This window comes from Somniosus microcephalus, chromosome 23 (assembly GCF_052327205.1).
Source record: "Somniosus microcephalus isolate GS21.2 chromosome 23, FLI_Smic_1.0, whole genome shotgun sequence".
NCBI classification, from domain to species: Eukaryota; Metazoa; Chordata; class Chondrichthyes; order Squaliformes; family Somniosidae; genus Somniosus; species Somniosus microcephalus.
This window is the reverse complement of record NC_141009.1, coordinates 5,453,460-5,480,875: the sequence shown is the minus strand read 5'-3', so window position 1 is coordinate 5,480,875 and position 27,416 is coordinate 5,453,460. Positions and strand designations below refer to the sequence as shown.

The window sequence follows — 27,416 nt, the reverse complement described above, 5'->3', positions numbered from 1 at the left end:
GATTGTGTCGGTGCGCCCGAGGTGAAACATCCGCAGGGAGGCACTTTCATAGGTTGCACACGGCTCCCTGTATATCCTGACGGGAGACACAAGCACAGCGATATGATGAAGGGAGGCAGATTCCTGCTCATCCCCTGCTTGAGACGGGGAGGGGAGTCACGGATAATTGTCGGGAGCTCAGCGTTGCCAGAGGTTCATGCAGTAATGGTGCCTTTTCTTTATCCGCCCTCCCCCCGCAACCTCTCTCCCGAAGGCAATGACTTTCTTCCTGGGATGAGAGGGTTGTCCTATGATGAGAGATTGTGTAGAATGGGCCGATACTCTCTGGAGTTTAGAAGAATGAGAGGTGATCTCAGTGAAACATACAAGATTCTGAGGGGGATTGACAGGGTAGATGCTGAGAGATTGTTTTCCCCTGGCTGGAGAGTCTTGAACTAGGGGGCATAGTCTCAGGATAAGGGGTCGGCCATTCAAGACTGAGATGAGGAGGAATTTCTTCACTCAGAGGGCGGTGAATCTTTGAAAGTGGAGTTGAGGTCGAAGAGCTAACATGATCTTATTGAATGGTGGAGCAGGTTCGAAGGGCCGAATCCTGCTCCTAATTCTTATGTTCCTATGTTGCTGGGGGAGGTTCAAGTGCACATGGTCCCTGTTGCCCTCTGGTTGGGAGTTGCCAACTTTGGTTGGATGTATTCCTGGAGGTGTTAACACACGACCTCTCGCCCCCAACCGCCCCACCTGGTCAAACAGCCCTTCAATACTTTTATAACAAACAAAGGAAAATGATCAAAGGAAAATAAAACACTTTTTTTATGCCCCTATGATTTTTCCTCCTGTGTTGATTACAGGAGATTAATCTTCAATTCCTGGAAACTCCAGGGCAACCCTGGAGGGTTGGCAACCCCAGCTCTGGTACCTCACCCCAGTGCCCATTCTTCAAGCGTGAGCCCAGGCACTGAGTGTTGGCAGGCTATTCCACCGCGGAGTGCAGGGAGGCCCGGGTTTGTAACCATGGCAACCATCGGCTGTCCCTCCCGCAATTCCCTGTGCAGAGCGGTCAGCAGTGGGTCCAACCTCAGGCCAGCCAGGCCACAACTGACCACGGACACAGGCCTTACACGACGTCGCTGCTCCCATTTGCAACAGTCACTATTTCCAAGTATCTGAGTGTTTCGGAAAGATGTGATAAGGTGCTGAATATACACAAGACTCTCTTTCATTTTCAAATGACATTTTGGGATCCAGTCTATGAGTAATGAGAGACATGACGTGTGGGCAGTGTAGTGTGCTCGGGAGGAGCAGGTGACTTTGGACCTGTGGTTCCCAAAGCTCTCCACCGCTGGGGGTTTACTGGATTCTTGTGCTCAAGTCTCTGGAGCGAGACTCGACTCCGGGGCAAGAGCGTTACTCACGGAGCCACAGCTGTCAAAGAGCCGATACTGGTCCGATGGGCTGAATGGCCTCCTCCTACGCTGTATCATTCTATGTATTGGACCGGTGAGTAAGTGAGCAGAGTGGGTGTGTGGAACGACGATGCTCACACCTGTAATAAGCCAGCTGCAGAGCGATCTGGATAAAGGCATCGGGACTCATCTTCTGGGACTTGGCAAAATTTTTCCAAAGTGCTGGAAGACGAAGCATTTTATATCCACATCACGCACCATCCTAGTGAGAAAGGAGGACAAACATTAATGTCACCGCTGTCACCATAACCCATCGGCCCCCCACCTCAGCCCCCTCCCAAAGTAGTCAACTCATTGGGATACAATTCCCATTTACAACAGTCGCTGTATTTCCAAGTATCCGAGTGTTTCTGAAAGAGGTGATAAGCTGCTGAATATACACAAGTCACTCCTTCATTTTCAAATAACATTTTGGGATCCAGTCTATGAGTAATTTGAGACATGAGGTGTGGCGAGTATAGCGTGCTCGGGAGGAGCAGGTGACTTTGGACCTGTGGTTCTCCCCCAAAGTGGACATACTTCATGTTCGAGCCCAGACGATGTGTGTCGGTGGGATATTCAACTGCCTGGGGCATCACAGCCGAGCCCAATCCTGACGTCACCGGACTCGCGCACGCTTTGGAGCAGGGGGTCACTCGACAGCAATAAGGGACAGGAACCTTGGTTGATTTTTTTCTCCACCCCCCGTAGCCTGGGGCACTTCGGCCAATTGCAGTGTCACCTCACCCCACCCACCCGCTTTGCTGCGGGGGGGGGGGAGGGAATTGGACCTGTGGGCCTTTGCTGATCGGTGTGGCTCGGTACTACATGCATTTACCCATCGAGTCACCAGGGAAACCCCCTCCAAAAAACAACCCCTCTTTCCCTAGGTGATGGAGTGCAGCTCTCCCGGTGCCCCTCAGAGTCACACACCATCCCGACTTGGAAATATATCGGCTGTTCCTTCATCGTCACTGGGTCAAAATCCTGGAACTCCCTCCCTAACAGCACTGTGGGAGTACCTTCACCACACGGACTGCAACGGTTCAAGAACACGACCCATCACCACCTTCTCATGGGTAACTAGGGATGGGCAATAAATGCCGGCCCTGCCAGCGATGCCCACATCCCGAGAATGAACATTTAAAAAAAAAGCTCTCACATGTTGAGGTTCAGCTTTGCTTTCTCGATGTCGCTCTTTATGTCGGGTGTGATGTTGAAACGGAGCTTCCGAGGCATGGCCAATGGAATCATGGGCGATCGAATCATCACTGAGGTGTTGCTGAAATAGAAGACACACGGAGTATTCATTTATTTAGGGATTACATAGAATATACAGCACAGAAACAGGCCATTCAGCCTAAACTGGTCCGTGCCGGTGTTTATGCTCCACATGAGCCCCCTCCCACCCTCTTCCTCTCACCCTATCAGCATAACCCTCTATTCCTTTCTCCCTCATGTGTTTATCGAGCTTCCCATTAAATGTATCTCTGCTATTCGCCTCAACCACTCCCTGTGGTAGCGAGTTCCACATTCTCACCACTCTCTGGGTAAAGATGTTTCTCCTGAATTCCCTATTGGATTTATCAGTGACTGTCTTCTATTGATGGCCCCTAGTTCTGGTGTCCCCCACAAGTGGGAACATCTTCTCTACGTCTACCCTATCAAAACCCCTTCTTGTTATTCGTTGCAGAGAAAGGAGTCTGTTTTTTAGGCTACGACTTGCCTGCCAGGGGATACTCGTACAGGGAGCAGGGCAGTCCTGAATGTGATGGGCGATCAAGCCGGGGCTTTCAAGATCCCATCTCTTCCAATCACAAATTCCAGATAAAGCCACTGAGCGGTCAGAGGAGGAGAGGGTTTGCTGCTCCCCGCGCAGGGAGTTATCAATCGCAGGGGGATGGTGGGAAGGGTCCGAGGGAGCGTCGGCCTCGATCTGCTCACATGTCAGCTGTGGCTCAGTGGGCAGCACTCTCGCCTCCAGGTCAGAAGGTTCACCCAAGGGACTTGAGCACAAAATCTCGGTGGACACTCCAGTGCAGTGCTGAGGGAGCGCTGCACTGTCGGAGGTGCCGTCTTTTGGATGAGACGTTAAACCGAGGCCCCGTCTGCCCTCTTGCATTTATATAGCGCCTTTAATGAAATAAAACATCCCAAGGCATTTCACAGGAGCGTTATAAAACAAAATTTGTGTGTAAAAGATCCCACAGCACTATTTCGAAGAAGAGCAGGGGAGTTCTCCCCAGTGTCCTCACCAATATTTATCCCTCAATCAACATCACTAAAACAGATTGTCTGGTCATTATCGCATTGCTGTTTGTGGGAGCTTGCTGTGCACAAATTGGCGGCAGCGTTTCCTATATTACAACAGTGACTACACTTGAAAAGGTAGCTCATTGGCTGTGAAGCACTTTGGGACGCCCTGAAGTCCTGAAAGGCGCTATATAAATGCAAGTCTTACATCTCGGGAATGGGATAATTGGAGAGCTCCTTCAAAGGGCCGGCACAGGCACGACGGGCAGAATGGCCTCCTTCTGTGCTGTAAGATTCTCTGATCCCAGCGGTGAGCTTCTGACCATCATTATCTGAGCCCTGGCAGGGGACTGCCTGACTGGGAAGAGGTATTTGCCACCAGCGGCAGAGAATGGGAGGAGAGGGGGAAAAAAGGGACAATAGTGAAAGAGCGAGACCCACATCAAGGCATCTGCTAGGGTTGCAAAGGGGTGGAAAGTTTCCAGTAAATTTCCAGAAATTTTCCACGGGAAGTTTAGCTTGGGAATTTTGCCCAAAAAAGCACATGCTAGCATAATATTGTTTTTTTTGTATTTTTTTTTTTTCCCCCACAGGTCCTCTCTTAAAATTACTAACAGAGATGGAATCTTAATTATTAAGGAATTTCTTAATCAATATATGTTTATCTTCTTACTTGGCTTGTTTTAATAATTACAAGTTTTGTGTGTGACTGTGAACAAATGTGTCCTGATTGGTTGGATGAGTGATTAGCTCCCTCTATTTGTAATATTTGCATATCGAATTGTGATTGGTCTGCAGGCATCTGTAAGACTGCTATAGTTTTTTTAAAGATCCAGGTTAGGGGTCCTGAGGGAAGTCATTTTGTTTTCTGCTGATGTTGTGATGATGCAGTAAGTAAATCAGACTTTATACCAAATAAACCAGTTACTTGTTGAACTCTGTTGTCCTTCAATTTAAAATATACAAAATAATACACTATTGGTGATGTAGTGTCGTGTGTGTACAGGTCATGCTTCCATCACATGGAGCATCAGCAAAAATGTACTCACCCTGTTGCAATCGTGCTGATCGACCGCAGTTCGACACAGAGATGAATGCCCTTTATTTCTCTGCATAGAACAATGCCACGTTTACCGTCGGATGTGTGGAAGCATTTTACCCCAGGCATTAAAGATGGAAAGACTGTGTACATGTGCAAACACTGTAGAAAGCCATATGTAAAGAATGCCACAAAGATGCAGCAGCATTTATCCAAATGCAACAACTTCACTCATATTACGTCTATTGGGTGCGCAGCTCATGGGCTTAACCTGCTCCTCAAGGACATCATGGGTTTGAGAACCATGGAAGCACTGTACAAGAGAGCCAAGCAAGTTGTTAAGTATGTCAGGGGAAAACAGGTAGTTGTAGCAACCTACAACTCCAAGCAAATGACAAAGAACAAGAACACCACACTGAAGCTGCCCAACAACACTAGATGGGGTGGTGTTGTCATAGTGTACAACAGCCTTCTGGAGGGTAAGGAGTCGCTGCAAGAAATGGCAATATCCAAGTCTGGGGATATGGAAACCACCATCAAGAAAATACTGCTGGATGATGTGTTTTGGGAGAGAGTGGTTAGCAGCCTTAAACTACTCTCACCAGTAGCATCTGCAATTGCTCAGATTGAAGGAGATGACGCTGTCTTGTCAGATGTTCTCAGGCTTTTTACTGATTTAAAAGAACAAATCAGCATTGCCCTACCCACATCCCTGCTGCTCAAAGCAGAGGAGAAGGCAATTGTTCAATTCATACAGGCGCGTCAAGAATTTTGTGTCAAGCCGATTCATGCTGCAGCATACATGCTGGACCCAAAGCATGTTGGGAGACCAATACTTTCTGGAGAACAGATCAACAGCGCTTACAGTGTGATTTCTACCCTCTCACACCATCTCAATCTGGATGTGGGCAAAGTTCTGGGAAGTCTGGCAAAGTTCTCTACCAAGCAAGGTCTTTGGAATGGGGATGGGATATGGGAATCATGCAAGCATATCAGTGCACATACCTGGTGGAAGGGACTTTGTGCATCTGAGGCCCTGTCACCTATTGCATCGGTGATACTCCAAATCCCACCTTCATCAGTGGCCTCTGAACGAAACTGGTCACTTTTTGGGAATACGCATACAAAGGTGCGCAACAGGCTGACTAACAAGAGAGTGGAGAAACTGGTGGCTATCCGGGCGAACCTACAACTTATTGAGCCAGATACAGAAGTGTCCACCACACAGCTAGACACTGACACGGAGGAGGAAATGGACACGTCAGAGCCAGGGTCAGAGAATCAGGAGGAGCAATGAGGAGTAGAAGACTCAGAAGACTCATGAGTAGAAGACTCAAAGGGACAAAATAAGGACAAATTACAGGCTAAATAAGCTGACGCTCTTTTTATTTTATTTTAGATGGGTCTTTTTTGTGGGGGTTCAATAAAGTTCAAAATTATAACCTAAAGTTTTAAAAGCCTGTTTTTATTTGTATGGAACAGTATGTCTATTTTGATGATAAAGATAATATAAGGGTCAGAGACAAAAACCATCAGTGTGCAAAAAAACTCAAAATTCCCATAAATTCCCGGAAAGTTTCCTCTTTTAAAAATTCCCAGAATTTTGCAACCCTAGCTGTCACCCTCCCCCGTCTCCCCCCCCCCCCTAAATATTTGGGAAATTTTTCATTCTGACTGGTTCCCTCATCCTGCGAGCCTTCCTTCACCACCCCCCACCCCCCGCCCCTCAAAATAAATCTAGACTCTTACCAATACTCAAAGACATGGTCCAATAAAGCAACAATGGGTGGTCCTTCTGATGGGGAATGCTCGTAAACCAGACCACAAGATCCATCCTCTCCGATAATGAACTGGAGAAAAACCCCAAAGAGAAGTTGAATTAGTTGTTTTCAGTTTGGGCGGCGACAGAGGGGCTACAACTGGCCTCAGTACCTCAGGTTTGTGGGGAGTGAGGGGGTCTTTTGGGGGGAAAAAAAAAGAAAAATCATCCCCGGTTCTCTTCTCTTGATCACTATCCAGTGATCACCCCTGCTGGAATCTGCGAACGTGTCTGAATGTCGGTTGAGGACAGGATCAAGCTTGGGCGGAACGCCCCTCGTGGTCGAATAGCCTGCTGTGGATGAACAATGGCCCCCTTGGATGAGGCGCCAGAGTGTGGCTGGTGTCTGTGGATCTCCACCCAACAGGAGGAATGGCCGCTCAGGCGAGATTCCTTCAGCTTCTTAAAAACAAATAAATTAATTGTGTTTGTTTTATTCACGCATTAGGACAGAGGGAACCAGACAATGAAAACCGAGGGACTGCTGGAGTTGGGGTGCAGGGAGTCAACGCTCAGATACAAACAACTATTGGGTGTAGAGTGAGGGGAATGGCAGAGAAAGACACCAGGCAGAGGCAGGAGCCTATGAGTGGGTGGGGTGGAGGGAGGAGGAGAGGAGGGAAGGAGGTGCTTTGGGCTGCTATCTAGTATCCAATAGACAGGTACGAGTGTACCCGATGTCTCATCTTTCCCCCGAGGGCTTGTGCTTCCAGAAGAGGAGTCGGAAGAGCTGAGAAAATAACAAAAGGACCTTTAAACTGGAGGAAAAAGTTTAAAAACTCAAGAGTCAAATATTTGAAAACAATTCACGCACAGAGGAGAGTAATTAAAGTTTGCACCCACCCGGATACGCGCTCGCACCCACCCGGATCAAAGTACCCTGTAAGCTGTGCTTTGTTCTGCGTGGCCTGTTACTTTTAATGCGCGGTCCCTTTAAATTTCTGCACATGCTCAGTATTTACAATGGAAAAGCCGTGAGCGGCCGGTGCGGGACCTTTCCCATTCACTGCGCGGCCGCGCTTAGAGGGAACATTAACCCAGAGACATGCTCGCACACACCCAGACACACTCACTCCCAGATTGACAATCACACACACGCTCGCAGGTACACACCTCCAAATGCAAACAAATGACAGCTTGCATTTATATAGCGCCTTTAACGTAGTAAAATGTCTCAAGGCGCTTCACATAGATACACCTTCAAATGCAAACAAACACATACACTGCTTCACAAAGAAATGAGTGTGTAAATTCTGTTTGAACCGAGCTTGACCCAATCAGTGCCCCACCAGCCAGGCGGGTGTCTGCTGCCTCCACGCACCTGCAGGGTTTTGTCAAACCACCTGTTGCCGCTGTTCCACCGACTGCCCCCACCGTGCAACATCTGCCCCGCTATTTGGCTCATGTAGAGCTCGTCCGACACCTTCGGCACGGGAGCATCCAGGCAGATGGTGAAGATGCTCCTCTGGATGCATTTCACGGACTCTTTGTTAACCTTATCTGAGGTAAAGAGAAACAACAAGCACAGTCTCAAAATCCCAGAGCAGTCCGAGAGCTAAGTTCAATTTACCCCACGAATAATTATCTATAATATATTCAGGCAGGCGGGAGGGAGGGGAGGGAGGAAAGAAAGTCACTGTTGTAATGTAGGAAACGCAGCAGCCAATTTGCGCACAGCAAGCTCCCACAAACAGCAATGTGATAATGACCAGATAATCTGTTTTAGCTGTTGATTGAGGGATAAATATTGTCCAGGACACCGGGATAATGCCCTTGCTCTTCTTTGCATAGCTCAGTGGGATCTTTTACATCTATCCGAGAGGGTGTACAGGACCTCGTTTAACGTTTCATCCGAAAGACGGCACCTCCGACAGTACAGCTCTCCCTCTGTACTGCACTGGGAGTGTCAGCCTGGATTATGCACTCAGGTCTCTGGAGTGGGACTTGAACCCACGACCTTCTGACTCAGAGGCGAGAGTGCTGCCCACTGAGCCATGGCTGACACCTAAATATGCGTTCACGTGATGAATGGCCACTCAGACAAGGTACAGGAGAGCTGCTGGTGTCGAGGTACCAGACCCAGATATCGCACAGCAGATTTAGGAAGAGAAACACAGTAATGGTTCCCAGGCTGCAATGTAACGTTAGCATTCAGAAGACAGTAATAAAGTCAAGCTTCACTGTCACTTTTTAGGATATCATCTTAGATCCTGATAAGACTGCCAGGTAACTCTGTTACAAATATCTGTGCATTTTACTCCTGGGACCCCTCACTCTCTACCCCATTCCCAAACACTTTATTCCTGAGCCTCCTCAATCTCTACCTCATTCCCAGGCCCTTTACTCCTGGATACCCCGTCACGTAGAGAGAAAGAATCTTAGCCCCGAAAATCAAGAAGTAGAATCAGTTTGGGTGGAGCTAAGAAACAGCAAGGGGCAGAAAACATTGGTGGGAGTTGTTTATAGGCCCCCAAACAGTAGTTGTAATGTAGGGCAGAGTATAAATCAGGAAATTAGAGGCGCATGTAACAACGGTAATACAGTAATCATGGGGGACTTTAATCTACATATAGACTGGGCAAACCAAATTTGCAGTACAGGTAATAGTGTGGAGGACGAAGTCATGGAATGTATACAAGATAGTTTTCTAGATCAGTATGTTGAGGAATCAACTAGGGAACAGGCTATTTTAGATCTAGTACTGTGCAACAAAAAAGGGTTAATTAATAACCTTGTAGTAAAGGGGCCTTTAGGGAAGAGTGACCATAATATGATAGAATTTTATATTGAGTTTGAAAGTGATTTAGTTAAATCCGAAACTAGGGTCTTCAATCTACGTAGGTATGAGGGGCGAGTTGGGTAAGATAGATTGGGAAACTACACTGAAAGGTATGATGGTAGAGAAGCAATGGCTCGCATTTAAAGGTTTAATACATAATTTACCTCAAATATAAATTCCTTTAAGGCACAAAAACCCCACAGGAAAAGTGGTTCAACCGTGGCTAACAAGAGAAGTTAAAGATAGTATTAGATCAAAGGAAGAGGCTTATGATGTTGCCAAAAAGAGTAGCAAGCCTGAGGATTGGGAGGATTTTAGAATTCAGCAAAGGAAGACCAAGAAATTGATAAAGAAAGGGAAAATAGAGTGAGAGTAAACTAGCGAGAGACATAAAAACAGACTGTAAAAGCTTCTATAGGTATGTAAAAAGGAAAAGATTGGTGAAAGTAAATGTGGGTCCCTTACAGGCTGTGACAGGAGAAATTATAATGGGGAACAAGGAAATGGCAGAGAATTAAACAAATACTTTGTGTCTGTCTTCACGGAAGAAGACGCAAAAAACTTCCCAGAAATAGTGGAGAACCAAGGCTCTAACGAGAATGAGGAACTGAAAGAAATTAGTATTAGTAAAAAAAAAGTACTGCAGAAATTAATGGGACTGAAAGCAGATAAATCCTGATAAAATAGGGTTTTGAAAGAGGTGGTCATAGAGATAGTGGATGCATTGGTTGTCATTTTCCAAAATTTCATAGATTCTAGAACGATTTCCGCAGATTGGAAGGTAGCAAATGTAACCCCACTATTTAAGAAAGGAGGGAGAGAGAAAACAGGGAACTACAGCCCAGTTAGCCTGACATCAGTAGTCGGGAAAATTGCTAGAATCTTTTATCAAGGACATGGTAACAGGGCACTTAAAAATTAATAGGATTGGGCAGTCAACACGGATTTATGAAAGGGAAATCGCGTTTGACAAATCTGTTAGAGTTTTTTGAGATTGTAACCAGCAGAATAGATAAGGGGGAACCAGTGGATGTGGTGTATTTGGATTTTCAGAAGGCATTCGATAAGGTGCCACACAAGAGGTTATTAAACAAAATTAGGGCTCATGGGATTGGGCATAATATACTAGCATGGATTGAGGATTGGTTAACGGATAGAAAACAGAGAGTAGGAATAAACTGGTCATTTTCGGGTTGGCAGGCTGTAACTAGTGGGGTACCGCAAGGATCAGTGCTTGGGCCTCAGCTATTCACAATCTGTATCAATGATTTGGATGAGGGGACCAAATGTAATATATCCAAGTTTTCTGATGATACAAAGCTGGGTGGGAATGTAAGTTGTGAGGAGGATGCAAAGAGGCTTCAAGGGGATATAGACAGGCTAAGTGCGTGGGCAAGAACGTGGCAAATGGAATATAATGTGGAGAAATTTTAAGTTATCCACTTTGGTAGGAAAAATAGAAAAGCAGAGTATTTTTAAAATGGCGAGTGATTGGGAAATGTTGGTGTTCAGAGGGACCTGGGTGTCCTTGTACACGAATCACTGAAAGTTAACATGCAGGTACAGCAAACAATTAGGAAAGCAAATCGTATGTTGGCCTTTATTACAAGAGGATTTAAGTATAAGAGTAAAGACGTCTTACTGCAATTATATAGGGCCCTGGTGAGACCACACCTGGAGTATTGTGTACAGTTTTGGTCTCCTTACCTAAGAAAGGATATACCTGCCATAGAGGGAGTGCAACGAAGGTTCACCAGACTGGTTCCTGGGATGGGGGGACTGTCCTATGAGGAGAGATTGAGTAGACTAGGCCTATATTCTCTAGAGTTTAGAAGAATGAGAGGTGATCTCATTGAAACATACAAAATTCTTACAGGGCTTGACAGGGTAGATGCAGGGAGGATGTTTCCCCTGTCTGGGGAGTCTAGAACCAGGGGTCACAGTCTCAGAATAAGGGGTCGGCCATTTAGGACTGAGATGAGGTGAAATTTCTTCACTCAGAGGGTTGTGAAGCTTTGGAATTCTCTACCCCAGAGGGCTGTGGAGGCTCAGTCGTTGAGTATATTCAAGACAGGGATCGATAGATTTTTGGATATTAAGGGAATCAGGGGATATGGGGATAGTGGGGTTGAGGTAGAAGATCAGCCATGATCTTACTGAATGGCGGAGCAGGCTCAAGGGGCCAAATAGTCGACTCCTGCTCCTAATTCTTATGTTCCTATGTTCTCTCTCTCTACCTTACTCCCAGACACTTTACTCCTGGGTCCCCCTCACTCTCAGGCACTTGGTTCTTCACTCGCAGAATATACTGAGACCCGCATAGTACGGAACGGGACTAAGTTATTCCTTCCCTTGTGTGCTGGGCTTTTTCTGGAGACCGACCTTTGATAAGAGTGTTGTAAGCCTTCGCCCAGCTGTTCCGATGGCCAGTTGTAAGGAGGCCGAGCGGCTCTTTGTTTGTCTGGAGCGAGGAGTGCCAGATCTTCTCCAACTGCATGTAAATCTGGTCCACAGTCAGCGGGCTGCCGTCACTGTTATACACAAACAGCTCAAAAAACTGCAAAATACAGACGGGAATCATTAACTTAAAACTGTGGAGCATAAGAATGTAAGAATTAGGAGCAGGAGTAGGCCATTCGGCCCCTCGAGCCTACTCCGCCATTCAATAAGATCACGGCTGATCTTCGACCTCAACTCCACTTTCCCGCCCGATTCCCATATCCCTCGATTAGAGTCCAAAAATCTCTCTCTCTCAGTCTTGCATATACTCAAAGACTCAGCATCCACAGCCCTCTGGGGTAGAGAATTCCAAAGATTCACAACCCTGAGTGAAGAAATTTCTCCTCATCTCAGTCTTAAACGGCCGACCCCTTATCCTGAGACTGTGACCCCTAGTTCGAGACTCTCCAGCCACGGGAAACAGCCTCTCAGTACCTAACCTGTCAATCCCCCTCAGAATCTTATATGTTTCAATGAGATCACCTCACATTCTTCTAAATTCCAGAGAGTATAGGCCCAATCTACTCAATAAGCGTACAGAGCAGGATGGTCCAAGGTTCAACCCTCGGTTACTGGGCGGAGTTAACGAGCTCATATGGGGTAACAGCAAGAGGGTTTCAATTGGCCTCAGCACCCCTGGACTGGGTGGGGTAAACAATCAGCCAGGGTCTCCCCCTCCCCACTCCTGATCACTGTGGAGCAACCCCTGCTAGAAATTGTAAACACACAGACATGGAAGGCTGTATCGGGCCTGCTGTGACGCCCACTACAGTCGAATAGGCTGCTGTTTTCTGACACCGTTCACTGTCTGAGATCGCACGTGAAGAATGGCCTCTTGCGTGAGGGACTGAAAAACAATCGCCGATCATCGAGCTGCCCCCCCTCCCCCCCCAGTAACACCATTGCTAACATGTTGGGATAGAACATCATATTTTGGGATCCAGTCTGTGAGTAATTTGAGACATGAGGTGTGGTGAGCTCGGGAGGAACAGGTGACTCTGGACCTCTGGTTCCCAAAGCTCTCCACCACTGGGGGTTTTCCTCGCCTCGTGTCTGGGTCTGCTGTAGACTCATTGATGAGATTGATCGCTGCGATTGGTCAACAACTCCATTATTATTCGATCATGTGACTACCTGAATGGTAGAAGGTGAACTAGACGGATCCGGGTCTTTTTTCGTCCAGCAATTCCTATATTCCTTCAGAAGATGATAGGAGAAACATGGGGAAAGAAAACTTCAAAAAGGGGAGAGACTTTGCCATGTTCAAACGCCCGCAAGGAACCCACCTGGAAGTTGTGCACGACCGTGATGTGTGCTGGTTTTTTGGTCAGAGTGTAGTTGACGACAGTATCACTTTTGGAACCCGGGATCCGACAGGACGAAAGAATCTGGTAATACTGGTTCATGCAGAGTGGGCTCCCTCCCAGAGTCTCCACAGGAAGGGTCTCACTGCGAGAAAGAACAAGAGGGGAATGTCTTCATCTATTCGGTAAATACAGAGGGGTACGGTGAGCGCCTCAAATTTAAAATTCTCATCCTTGTTTTCAAATCCCTCCATGGCCTCGCTCCTCCCTATCTCTGTAACCTCCTCCCCCCCACCCGCCCCGAGATCTCTGCACTCCTCCAATTCTGGCCTCTTGAGCATCCCCGATTTTAATCGCTCCACCATTGGCGGCCGTGCCTTCAGCTGCCTGGGCCCTAAGCTCCGGAATTCCCTCCCTAAACCTCTCCGCCTCTCTCTCCTCCTTTTAAGACACTCCTTAAAACCGACCTCTTTGACCGAGCTTTTGGTCACCGGCCCTAATATCTCATGTGGCTCGGGGTCAATTTTTGTCTGATTTAAGCTCCTGTGAAGCGCCTTGGGATGTTTTACTACGTTACAGGCGCTGTATAAATGCAAGTTGCTGTTGTGTTACAGGGACCTGGAAGAAATGGAGAATCTTTAGTAGAGAGAGCGCGGGCCTGAGCTGGAGTGGAGGCAGCGGCAGCAGCAGCATAAAGGGAGCCGAGCGCCGATTCAAAAAAAACACAGGAGCAACGTCACAGGATAGCTGGTAACTGATTGGTTGGTAAAGGTCAAGGTCACACCTTTTTTTTTCTTCAAGTTAGGGGCTGGGGTTAAATAGCTGGTTAGGGATAAAGCAGGAGCTTGGAGATTAGAAACTGTTAATACTATATTATATTAATAACTTGAATTAGATACATCTTAGTCTTAAGTTTCTGTAAAGTTAGTTAATAGTCGAATAAATAAAGGCATGGCAGGGCAGCTTGGGCCAGCAGAATGCACATCCTGTGCCATGTGGTGTCCTGGACAACCACATGTGCAGGAAGTGTTGTCAGCTGGAGGAGCTCGAGGATGAGGGACTTCAGTTACATGGATAGACTGGAGAAGCTGGGGTTGTTCTCCTTAGAGCAGAGAAGATTTGATAGAGGTGTTCAAAATCATGAGGGGTCTGGACAGAGTAGATAGAGGGAAACTGTTCCCATTGGCAGAATGGTCGAGAACCAGAGGACACAGATTTAAGGTGATTGGCAGAAGAACCAAAGGCGACATGAGGAAAACATTTTTTACGCAGCGAGTAGGCGGGAGCCTACTGTCAACAAGGGCAAACGTCGACAACAAAGTCCAACACCGCCTTCAGTGTGCCAGTGCAGCCTTCGGTCACCTGAGGAAGAGAGTGTTTGAAGACCAGGACCTCAAACCCGGCACTAAGCTCATGGTCTACAGAGCAGCAGTTATACCCGCCCTGCTGTATGCCTCAGAGACATGGACCAGGCACCTCAAAGTACTGGAGAGGTACCACCAACGCTGCCTCCGCAAGATCCTGCAAATCCATTGGCAGGATAGGCGCACCAATGTCAGTGTTCTTGCTCAGGCCAACATCCCCAGCATCGAAGCTTTGACCACGCTTGATCAGCTCCGATGGACGGGTCACATTGTCCGCATGCCCGATACGAGACTCTCAAAACAAGCACTCTACTTGGAGCTCCGACACGGCAGGAGAGCCCCAGGTGGGCAGAGGAAACGCTTCAAGGGCACCCTCAAAGCCTCCTTGAAAAAGTGTAACATCCCCACCGACACCTGGGAATCCCTGGCCCAAGACCGCACAAAGTGGAGGAGAAGCATCCGGAAAGGCGCCGAACACCTCGAGTCTCTTCGCCAGGAGCAAGCGGAAGCCAAGCGCACGTCAACCCAAGCACCCCACCCACCCGCCCCTTCATCCAGCATCTGCCCCACCTGTTAGAGACTGTAGGTCCTGCATTGGACTCATCAGTCACCTGCGAACTCATTTTTAATGTGGAAGCAAGTCATCCTCGGTTCCGAGGGACTGCCTAAGAAGAAGAGGTTAAGATCTGGAATGCATTGCCTGGAAGGGTGGTGGAGGCAGACTCAATCATGGCTTTCAAAAGGGAGTTGGATAAGTATATGAAGGAAAAAAAATTTGCAGGGCTCCGGGGAAAGGGCGGGGGCGAGGGACTAGCTGAAGTGCTCTTGCAGAGAGCCGGCACGGGCTCGACCGGCCGAATGGCCTCCTTCTGTGCTGTAACTATTCTGTGATTCTATGGCAGCAGTGGTCCTAATGCAAGCAGCCCGATAGCTTTCCCCTCGCTCCCTCAATCTTTGTGCGGATCACCTGGTCTACACTGCACCATCGGTATTTGCTGTTAATCACCGGTGCCCGTTAATTGTCAGACCTATATTAACCACCAGTCCGACATCAACAATCCCTTTTTTCTGTATTTTTAATCTCAGTTTAGTGATCAAATGCGATTCTGTACTTACTTGTCAATCATGGATTTAAAGTCGAGAACACCAGAGATCAGCTTGGCAGCAAACCTGGAACAGAGCAGAGACAGATATCGGTACTGAGCACCAACTAACGGCAGCAGGCCATGCAAGACCAGGAGCGGTCACTGCTTTTCACTCTCTACAGCAGTGTGACTCACTCACCTTTCAGCAAGGGCCACATTCCCAAACATAAGCAAGAAAAGAAAGTACTCCCATTTCTATAGCACCTTTCACGACCTCAGGACGTCCCAAAGTGCTTCACAGCCAATGAAGTATTTTTCAAAGCGGAGTCACTGTTGTAATATAGGAAACATGGCAGCCAATTTGCTAACAGCAAGCTCCCACAAATAGCAATGTCATAATGACCAGATAATCTGTTTTTAGTTGAAGATAAATATTGGCCAGGGCACTGGGGAGAACTCCCCTGCTCCTATTCCAAATAGTGCCTGTGGGATCTTCTACTGTAGTGTATGTACCTTTAAGAGCCCCTGTGTACTGTAATACCGGTAGTGACCACTCAGGTATATAAGCCTGTATAGTGTCTTGTATCTTTTAGTTCATCTCCAGACTTTGTTCAGTAAACACCTGTTAAACCAACTCCTGCATTCCGTGTCTCCATTAATACACGGATATAACAGTGGCGACCAATTGGAAACGGACTTACCTGCAATTCGGCAGCACCTCAAGGAGATCGATTCCTCAGACTAAGGTCGAAGGTCGAAGAAAAAAAAAACAAAAAAAAAAAACTGTGGTTTCACCAGCTAGCCGGGCTGGTGGCAGGTACTGCACTAATCCTTCCTGGGCAGCGGGCTGGGGCTCGATCGGGTGGCTCTGCAGCAGGGCCGAGCGAGTCGGAAGCAAACAGAGACAGAGGGTGGAGCACTCGGGAGACGGCCGGCGCTGCAAAGCAGGTCGGCGTTCGGACCAAGCAGAGGGAGGGAAAAATCCCAGAGAGTCTGGCGGGAACGAGTCTCCAACTATTAAAAATATCTGTGTAAATAAAAACCGCGGAGAACAGCGTTGTCAGCAGCGGCAGCGGCGGGAAGCGCCATTTTTTCTCGGCAGGAAAGAAAGGAAAGCGCGGGAGGCGCCATTTTTGATTTTCAGGATGCCTAAGACTGGCAATATTACTGCTTTCGATAGTAATATAGAGGATTGGACCACATATGTGGAAAGAGTGGAGGTATATTGCACAGCGAATGAAGTAGAGGATGATAAAAAGGCATCGGTACTTCTAAATTTGATGGGCGCAAGGACATACGGGCTGTTACGAAACTTAATCACTCCAGCCAAACCGATGGACAAGAATTTTAAGGAGATTGTTGATACCCTACAGGAGCACTTAAACCCAACACCGCGGCTCATAGCAGAACGATTCAAATTCTTCAGGAAGAATCAGCACAAGAATGAAAGTAACGCTGATTACCTCACCGAATTAAGAAAGCTGTCAAAGCACTGCCAATTCGGGGCAGGACTGGCAGATTCTCTACGAGACAAATTCGTCTGCGGTCTCCTAAGTGAAGGAACACAGAAAAGGCTACTTTCTGAGAAAGATTTGACACTGGACAAGGCTTTCAGTGTGGCTGTATCATACGAAGCAGCAAGAGGAGCTGCAGAGATACAGCAAAAGCCACAGGACTTCGGCACCCATGAAATAACACGGGGTTTCGAGAGATGTTATCGCTGCGGCAGATCCACCCATGACCAGAGGGACTGCTGGTTCAAGGACAAAGCATGCAGGCAATGCGGAAAGATGGGACACATTGCACGTATATGCCGATCTGGAAACAAAAAATCCACTGACAGAAAAAAAATCAATAAGGAAAAGTACAGAAAAGGTACAAATGATGACGGACAGTAGCTCCGAAGACCAGAAGAGCGACAGCGACTCTGGAAACAAGAGACTAAGCTGTCTCAAATTACATAATGTAATTGCCAAAGAAGATTACCAGACCATTTGGGTTACCCTCACGATAGCGGGGTCCCCAGTTAAAATGGAGCTTGATACAGGATCAGCTCTGACCGTCATAAGTCGACGGGATTACGAGCGGCTATTTCCGCATATACCTTTGAAAGACACATCCATTATCTTGAAGACATATACGGGGCAGAAAGTATACCCCAGAGGGAAAATAAGGGTGCCTGTTGTATACAACGGCAAGGAAATACAGAAGTTGTATTTATACGTTCTGCAAGATGGTGGTCCACTGCTGTTGGGACGTGAATGGATCAGGAAGATACGTTTAGACTGGCACTCCATTCAGGCACTGACGGTGACCAGTAAGAAAAAAAAATGATGACGTCATACCTGAACGATTAAAAGACATCTTGGCCAACGCCAAAGAAGTGTTTCAACAGGAACTAGGAACCTTGAAAGGCGTCACCGCCTCAATAAAAGTGGAAGATGCGGCAATTCCCAAGTTTTTTAAGGCAAGGCCGGTGCCATACGCAATTCGTCCAGCAGTCGAGGCAGAGCTGGAGAATTTGGAAAAGGCAGGCGTGTTATCCAAGGTAGATTGGAGCGAGTGGGCAACACCCATCGTCCCGGTCATGAAGAAAACGTTGAATAATGATAAATCTGAAGAACAGAGAAAAATTCGCATCTGTGGGGACTTCAAGGTGACTGTAAACCCGGTCCTTCACACGGTACAGTATCCTCTTCCGAGGATAGAAGATATTTTCGCCTCACTATCCGGAGGGAAACGTTTCACCAAAATTGACTTGGCACAGGCATATCTACAGATGGAGGTTGAAGAGGCCTCTAAAAAGTATCTCACGATAAACACACACAAAGGCCTATACCAGTACAATCGACTGGTTTTCGGAGTAGCATCAGCTCCAGCTATCTGGCAAAGTGCTATGGAGCAAGTCCTCCAAGGGATTCCGGGGACTCAATGCTACCTAGACGACATCCTTGTAACAGGAGAAAACGACAACGAGCACCTTGCCAATTTGGAGCAGGTGCTCACTAGACTGAGAGAACGGGGCCTACGAGCAAATCGCCCCAAGTGCGAATTTTTCCAGAAACAAATATCATATTGTGGCCATATAATTAACGAAGAAGGGTTGCATAAGTCACCTGAAAAAATTGAAGCGGTCATAAAAGCCCCAGCACCTGAAAATGTCTCACAATTAAGGTCGTTCCCGGGATTGATAAATTACTATCATAAATTTTTACCGAACTTGTCAACTGTTCTGCACCCTCTTAACGCACTGCTACAAACGGGAGTAATTTGGAAATGGAGCGAAGACTGTAAACGTGCCTTCCATAAATGCAAAGGCTTGATCACGTCCAAGGAAGTGTTGGCTCATTACAACCCATCACTGCCAATCAGACTGGCGTGCGATGCATCCCCTTACGGCGCAGGAGCGGTATTATCGCATAGATTCCCTGATGGCTCGGAGCGGCCGATAGCTTTTGCGTCACGCTCATTGAACTCAGCTGAGCGTAACTACGCCCAGATCGACAGGGAAGCACTCAGCCTGGTGTGGGGAGTGAAGAAATTCAACTATTGCCTACACGGACAAAAATTTACCTTGTTGACTGACCCATCAACCCCTCGTCTCCATATTCAACTCTAAAAAGGGCGTTCCCATTATGACAGCGCAAAGGCTACAGAGGTGGTCCCTTTTCCTAGGGGCACACCAATATGACATAGAATACAAAGGATCAAAACAGCATGGGAATGCTGACGGTTTATCGCGCCTACCGTTGCCAACGGTAGAAGAGGCACCTACAGTGGACCCAGTGGAGATGTTCCACTCAACCATAGTGGAATGTCTACCAGTAACAAATTCTACCATTGAAAAGGAAACGAGAAATGGCCCGACTCTCTCACGAGTCTACGATTTAACGGTGAAGGGATGGCCAGCACATGGCGAACCACTGTTGCCAGCATTCTCGCAAAGAAGAGAACAGCTGTCAGTGTGCCGAGGAACCTTGATGTGTGGATCCAGAGTGGTGATTCCACCCAAACTCCAGGATAAAGTGCTAAAGGAGCTTCACGAGGGGCATCTGGGTGGAGTGAAAATGAAGAACCTAGCCAGAGCGTTTGTGTGGTGGCCAGGTATCGATGGAGACATCGAAGAAATGACCAAGAGCTGCCTAGGATGCCAGAAGGTCCAAAACGCCCCACCACAAGCCCCTCTACATCCATGGGAGTGGCCCTCATCTCCATGGCAAAGGGTACATATCGACTTTGCTGGTCCATTTATGGACTCAATGTTCTTAATCGCGGTTGATGCACACTCCAAGTGACCGGAGGGAATTAATAAGTCCTCCACCACCACGGAAAAAACCATCACAGTATTAAGGACCATATTTGCCAGGAATGGGCTGCCTGAACAGATCTGTTCTGATAATGGACCGCAATTTGTGTCCGAAGAATTCAGGAAGTTCTTAAAAAAACAATGGGGTTAAGCACTACACGTCCGCCCCATACCATCCCGTCACCAATGGATTCGCTGAAAGGTTTGTCCAGACCTTCAAGAAGGCCATAAAGGCCATGGGTAATGAAGACATAAATCTACAACATAAGGTAGATAACTTCTTGTTTGCGTACAGGAATGCAACACACGTGGTTACAAACCAAACTCCCGCCATGATGTTTTTCAATAGAAGACTAAGATGCCGGCTGAATTTGATCAAGCCAAACATCAGAAGGGACGTAGAGAACCAGCAATTTCAAGGCATGAATGAAAGGCCAACTAGAACCTCCCAGATAGGTCAACAAGTTTTGGCCCGGGACTACCGTACCGAGAAATGGTAGCCTGGAACTATTTGCACACGACTAGGACCGCTGATGTATACCGTGGACATTGGAGAAAGAATAAGGCACCATGCTGACCAGATCATAGAGTCATCCGAAAAGGGACAACCTACACCACAACTCTATACGCCTAATGATGAAGCAGAGATACCCATAGTATCTACCTCCGATCCGGTGATACTGGAACCAGATGAACCCGACACTGGCATTCAAGCCAAATCGACCTTGCCAAAAGAACCTACTACACCACCGAAAACTACTACACCACCGAGGCGTTATCCGGACCGAGTCAGGAAGCCTCCAGAGAGACTGACTTATAATTAATTAACTGCAGCAAATGTGTAGATTATTGTTCTTGTAAACATGTTAATTAATGATTACTTAAAATGTTATGTACTAATTATCTAAAAGGGGAGGAATTGTAGTGTATGTACCTTTAAGAGCCCCTGTGTACTGTAATACCGGTAGTGACCACTCGGGTATATAAGCCTGTATAGTGTCTTGTATCTTTTAGTTCACCTCCAGACTTTGTTCAGTAAACAACTGTTAAACCAACTCCTGCATTCCGTGTCTCCATTAATACACGGATACAACATCTACATCCACCGGAGACAGCAGATGGGACGTCGGTTTAACGTCTCGCCTCAAGACAGTGCAGCGCTCCCTCAGTACTGCACTGGGAGTGTCAGCCTGCATTATAGGCTTAAGTCTCTGTAGTGGGATATGAACCCACGACCTTCTGACTGAGGCGAGAGTGCTACCAAGTGAGCCACAGAGAGAGGGAGGGGCGAGGCCATGTCGATGAGGGGTGGGGTGAAGAAAGCTAATCTTTCGATTAGGCACTTTACAGCCTTCTGGAGTCAACATAGAGTTCAACAATTTCAGATCATAACCCCGGCCCCTATCGTATATATATTTTTTATCCACACTTTTCTTCTGTTCTTCTCTCCCACATGGCAGCTGTCTTTCATTCTACCAGCGCAATTTACACTTCATCTCGAGCCATCCTTTGTTTCTTAACCTGTCCCATTACCATCTCCTCTCGCCTTGAATATCTCTTAATGTCTCTCAATATCTCTTAATCTCTCCTGCCTTCTATTCTATCACAGGCCTTCCCTTTTGTTCTTTCATCCCCTCCCCCATTTCCCAGCCACTACACTTGCTTAAAGATCTCTTCCATTTCCTGCTTTTTTCCATGTTCTGACGAAAGGTCATCGACCTGAAACGTTAACTCTGTTTCTCTCTTCACAGATGCTGCCTGACCTGCTGAGTTTCTCCAGCATTTTCTGTTTTTATTTCAGATTTCCAGCAGCTGCAGTATTTTCTTTTTGTCTGGGATTTTTTCTCCTAGTTAACCCAGGACTAACTGTAAGCCCTGGCTAATTTTATGATTTGAATTTTGTTCGAGTCCACTGCCGCACTATTACCTGAGCTGCCCTTGGCGATCATGGTAATCCTGTTTTGGCAACACCACACCGGGACTGGAATGAATTACCACAGGAAGCCTGTATTCCAGGTAGGCTACCCTCAGCCACCAGTCAGAGAGCTGGGCAGGAAAGAAACGAGAGGTGGTAAGCTTTGAGAGACATTCTTCACCTGCGAACATCGACAGCGAATGGAATTAAGCTATCCAACCATGGGGAGCTTCACTGCTGAGCTTTGTCTGATGCCCTCACACACACGAGCACTTCCAGCAGGAGTCAGTGGGTGGCAATTAAAAGCAGAAGCCCAGACTGATTTTCCTGTTCTATCCCCTAGTCCAGATTTGAAAGGACCAATTGTAGCGCCCTGCTGCTTCGCCCTCGGCTGCGATGGGCTTCAACACACGACCAGGGTCTGAACCTAAGATCTTCCTGTGTGACTCAGTCCCACATTGGGTTGTGGAATAATCCACTGGGAATGAACAATCGACCGTGACAAAGTGAGAGTGGGCAGGACATGGAGGTCCACGCATCCTGCCACTGAAACCATTTCATTTTCCTGGTAAGGTTCTACTGAAACTTTTAACGGGTAATGTAGAAAGAACACTCCCCGCCCGCCCCCACCCCACCCCACCCTTAGGAAGGATATATTGGCCTTGGAGGGAGTGCAGCCTAGGTTTACCAGACTGATACCCGGACTCCAGGGGTTAAATTGTGAGGAGAGATTACACACAAACTAGGGTTGTATTCCCTGGAATTTAGAAGGTTAAGGGTGATTTGATTGAAGTTTTCAAGATATTAAGGGGAACTGATAGGGTAAATAGAGAGAAACTATTTCCGCTGGTTGGGGAGTCTCGGACTAGGGGCCATAGTCTAAAAGTTAGAGCCAGACCTTTCAGCAGTGAAATTAGGAAACACTTCAACACACAAAGGGTGGTAGAAGTTTGGAACTCTCTTCTGCAAACAGCAATTGATGCTAGATCAATCGCTAATTTTAAATCTGAGATTGATAGCTTTCTGTTAACCAAAGGTATTAAGGGATATGGGGCAAAGGCGGGTATATGGAGTTAAGTCGCAGATCAGCCATGATCTCACTGACTGGTGGAACAGGCTCGAGGGGCTGAAAGGCCTCCTCCTGTTCCTGTGTTTCTAACCAGGGATTTATAAAGTTCTAGCATGATCTTTCTCAGTGGATTATTTCTGAAGCTGTCAGGTGCTTTGACTGCCGGGATCACACGGTGATTCCTCATTCCTCTGCCAGAGAATAGCAGGACACCGGTTTGTGACCACGATACCGCAGTACTGCCGAAATGGTGCTGTGGGAGCTCAGGGTAGGTGGCAAGAACACCGGGCACAGCACATGGACACACAAATGCCCAGCACCCCCACACTGCCTCATATTTGGCAATCGTGGCCCCCTAGACATTGCCAGTGTCCGACACCCCATCTGAGAACTCAACGTCGCCTAGCTATCCCATCCCAGAATAAGCAGGCCTCTTTAGTTGAGCGTCTTCGGGGACGTGCACTCTTTACTGCCTCCCCAACGAGCCCATCGTCCTTCACCAAAGTGTTGCATTGCGCTTCCCTCCCCATTGAAACCATTTCGAAGGTTCTACCACTGCGGAGGGCAGCACCGACACCACGACACAGGTAGGGAATTGATTCTGTCTGCAATCCATTCACTTTGGGACACAGTGATGCATGAACAGAACCAGGCCCAGAGCCAGCCAAGGGTAGGCCTTTCTTCCAACATGAGCTGTGAAGCCATATACCCGAAAAGTTGAAATTTGCAGGGCTACGGGAAAAGATTGGGACTAATTGGAGAGCTCTTTCAAAGAGCCGGCACCGGCACGATGGGTCAAATGGCCTCCTTATGTGCTGTATGATTCTATGATCTGGAGACAATCGCACGGTCAGTTTAATGCCACCAGGGTTTCCCCCAGATGTTTGGCTGCCCTTAGTTGAGTAACACCTCAACCGACAATGGCGGTGAGGACGTGGTGGTCTCGATCTTGCGAGTAACTTCCAGCTCCAATATCCACGAGAGTGTTGGTCTCCGGGATTGCACGTTGAACAACTGTGGACCAGTTCCACTAAACTAGTGCAGAGTGGTAAAAGGATTGGAACGGGGGTTGGGGGGGGCTGCGGAAACAGACAAAATCAGGGAACATGTTAGTCTCACAAGACCAGGTCCCAGGCGCTTGGCTCACATTTTTTTCTCCACTTGATCACATCAGTCAAAAAAATATATATAAACATAATGAAACCCAGGAAACTATCATCGTACCCAGTTCTCAGACTTCCTGGCTCTTCTTTCCAAGCTCGCTTGAAGCCTCGCTCCCACTCCACCCTTTTGGGCAAATTCCTTCACTATTTGTTGGGTAATTTCTAACTCCTCGTGGCTGACAATGGGTTCCAAGGCCAGCAGGTAGCGTTCGAGAGTTTGTTGGAGAGGAGGAACTGGCAGGCGAGGCAAAGACTTCTGATGGGCTAGGTATCGTCCAGGTAGCTTCGTAGGAGCGATGGGCCTCACCAAGCAACAAGGCTTCAGTGAGGTCGGTTTGAGCTGAATATAAACAAAAAAAAGAGTATGAACAGGCAGCAAACTAACAACAACTTCTATTTATATAGCGCCTTTAACGTAGTAAAACCTCCCAAGGCGCTTCACAGGACCGATTATCAAACAAAATTTGACACCGAGCCACATAAGGAGATATTAGGGCAGGTGACCAAAAGCTTGGTCAAAGAGGTCGGTTTTAAGGAGCGTCTTAAAAGGAGGAGAGAGAGGCGGAGAGGTCTAGGGAGGGAATTCCAGCGCTTAGGGCCCAGGCAGCTGAAGGCACGGCCGCCAAGTGTGGGGCGATTAAAATCGGGGATGCGCAAGAGAACCAGAATTGGAGGAGTGCAGAGATCGCGGAGGGTTGTAGACCAGGGATAAATTGCTGGGTCTGTATGGCTCAGCTCCAGTGTTATATCCTTGAAACACCTTCAAGCCTGTGGAACTCTTTAGACTACATACAGCAGGAGCTTGCCAGGATTTGTGTAGCTTTTATTTGATTTGCAGCAAGTTGTTTTTTGTTGCTGGCAATGGACATTGTGGAGGACAGCAATGGACAGCTGGCTCCTGCGATCGAACCACACAAGTTGAGTTGACAGGATCTCGGGTTTCATTTCACTGCACATTACAGTAAATATCGCACCTCATATATCACAAAAGACACATAATAAACACCTACAGGAGAGCGGAAAAAAGGAAAAAAAATAAAGAATAAAAGATTGCAAACATCTCAAAGCCTTGCCTGGTTACAAGGAAATCTCTCAGTACTCCTGGCATCGCTGCCCTTGTCTGCAAGGTTATGCCCGTTAGAATAAGAGGCATGTACTGTACACAATGCGAGCAAAATAAGAACTGCGTGTCCGTGCTAACCTTTCACTGTAAGCCTCCAGTCAATGAAGAGCTCCAGTCAAGAATATTCCAGGACAGGATGCACCTCAGTGGGTTATAACTCTAACCAAGTTATTTTAAACATCTCCCAGATAAATGGGGAGGGCATTTTGCATAATACAGTTTGACGTCCTAAATTCAGAGAGGCACTGATGTGCTGGAGAGGGTTCAGTGAAGTGCAATGAGCATGGTTTCGGGAGTTAGGGCTCCTAGTTACAAATACCGCACACAGATCTAAACCTTATTTCAGTTGGAGAAAAGATTGAAAGGGACATCATTCAGGATTGCAGGGCTCTGCGGAAAGAGCAGGGGGGAATGCTGACTGGAAGGCTCTTTCAAAAGAGCCGGCATAGGCACACTGGGCCGAATGACGGAAAGTCAAGTTGAGCTCAAGGCACCTCCACTGGCCTCTCACCAGGAGTTGGCCTCAATGGGCCAATCTGTGCAACCCAGTCGCGATTATTGCCTCACACTTCTCCCCTCTAGTGCCCCATCCAAGTGGCCATTCTTCATCCAAGAGCCTGGACGGCGAGTGTCGGCGAGCTATTCAGCAGCAGAGGCATCACAGCCAAACCCAATTGTGTCCTCCCCTGAATCCACACAAACATTTTCCGGCACGGGTCGCTGGACAGTGATCGGGAGGGGGAGCCCTGGGTGAGTTCCCCGCCCCCGCCCACCCAAGCTTGCCGGCACTGAGGCCAATTATAACCCCCCCCCTCCTCGGAAACCCAAGATCAGCTGACTCGGTGGTTGATCCTGTGGGATCCTTCCTGCTCTCTACAGCTCGGTTCCAATGTGGACGGAGTAGTTCCTTACTTAAACTATTCCCTGCCTAACACTGCAGCACTATTTGAAGACAGAACATGGCTTTCTAACCCTGCCCTGCTGGCTAGTAGATCAGAGCGGTCACAGCTTAAAAGCAGACATGGTATTAAAGGCAATGGAAAGTTAGTTTGTGTGTTAGTAGACAGGAGCTGGCTGCTGCTTCGTTCTCAATAGATTTTGATTTGTAATAATTCATACTGTACCTTTCTGGAATCCTTCTTTCTCTCCATGGGAGCAGAAACATAAAAGCCAAAAGCACAGCCCCTCTAATCCCGCCCTGCTCGCTTACCACTCTGAGCAGTTACTCTGGGCTTGAAATGACACACATATGTAATGAGGGCTGTGCTTAACAGCCTTCTCCTCCCTCGTTCTAAATCTGTCAAAAACAAAAATAAATCAAACAAAAAAAGAGCACAAAATATTTCACTGCCGGCATCAATACAGTCAGGACTTTCGGGAGAAGTAGCTGAAAATTCCCATTCCCTGGCTGTTCTTTCAAAAGGATCAGGAAGTGGAGTCATTGCAAACTTTTAAAAGGTTGAGGTGTGGATGACTCAGAGCCTCACAGGACAGAAGGCCGCTCGGCCCATTGTGGCTGTGCCGGCTCTTTCAACGAGCGAGGAACGTGGACTGAGAACTCTGATTGGTGAGAAGTGGAAAGTCCCATCTTCGAACCCTGGTGTGGGAGCCGAGCTCAACCAGGCTAACGGCAGGGATGCTACAATTGAGTCACTGCCCCTGGGCTACAAAAAGAGTTGGGCGGGGGGGTGCAAAGGATTGGGGTTGGTCGTGATGCCCCTCATAGTCGAATAGCCGGCCACAACCTGTCTGGGCTCGCACGTCTGGCTGATTGGGCGAGGCCCTGGGCGACTGTGGAGCCGTGCCCCGCTCTACATCAGCTTCTTCAAGAGAGGAAGCCGCTAAACAAATCCTAAACGCTAAGGCGGCCACATGAAGAATGGCCACTTGGACGCGGCACCAGTTCATGGAGCTGTGTTCCGTCATGAGTCTACTTTTAGGAGAGGACCGGAGATATCGGGCTGGTGGAAGGGGGGGAAGCAAATGCCTTGCAGCAATTCAAATCAAAAGCCCACTGCCGATTAAAATAACTGCACACAAACTGGCCATCATATAACCAGCTGGTGCCTTCGAACCATTTCTCTGCCAATCAGAGACGGTGAGAGATGCTACACTTCACTTATTGGCTGTCCCTACAATTGTGGTATCTACAAAGCTTCTGCGCCAAATATACTACAGCACAGGGGAGGCCATTCGGCCAATCTGGCCGGTGCCAGCTCTTCAATGGAGCTGTCTACTTTAATCCTATTTCCCTGC

General features: G+C 47.7%; 1 protein-coding gene across 1 annotated transcript; it reads right to left on the bottom strand.

Annotated features, from left to right (window-relative positions):
- Positions 1-6: 6 nt before the first annotated feature.
- crata (carnitine O-acetyltransferase a) lies at positions 7-26,375 on the bottom strand (the record flags this gene model as incomplete). The annotated part of the gene is given in 12 exon segments (XM_085965252.1): positions 7-76; positions 1,544-1,613; positions 1,616-1,665; positions 2,605-2,724; positions 6,484-6,584; positions 7,875-8,053; positions 11,715-11,889; positions 13,118-13,280; positions 15,616-15,669; positions 21,818-21,936; positions 24,099-24,377; positions 26,285-26,375. Coding segments are annotated over 12 exon segments (1,407 nt in total), but the record flags the coding sequence as incomplete, so codon positions are not given.
- Positions 26,376-27,416: the final 1,041 nt, after the last annotated feature.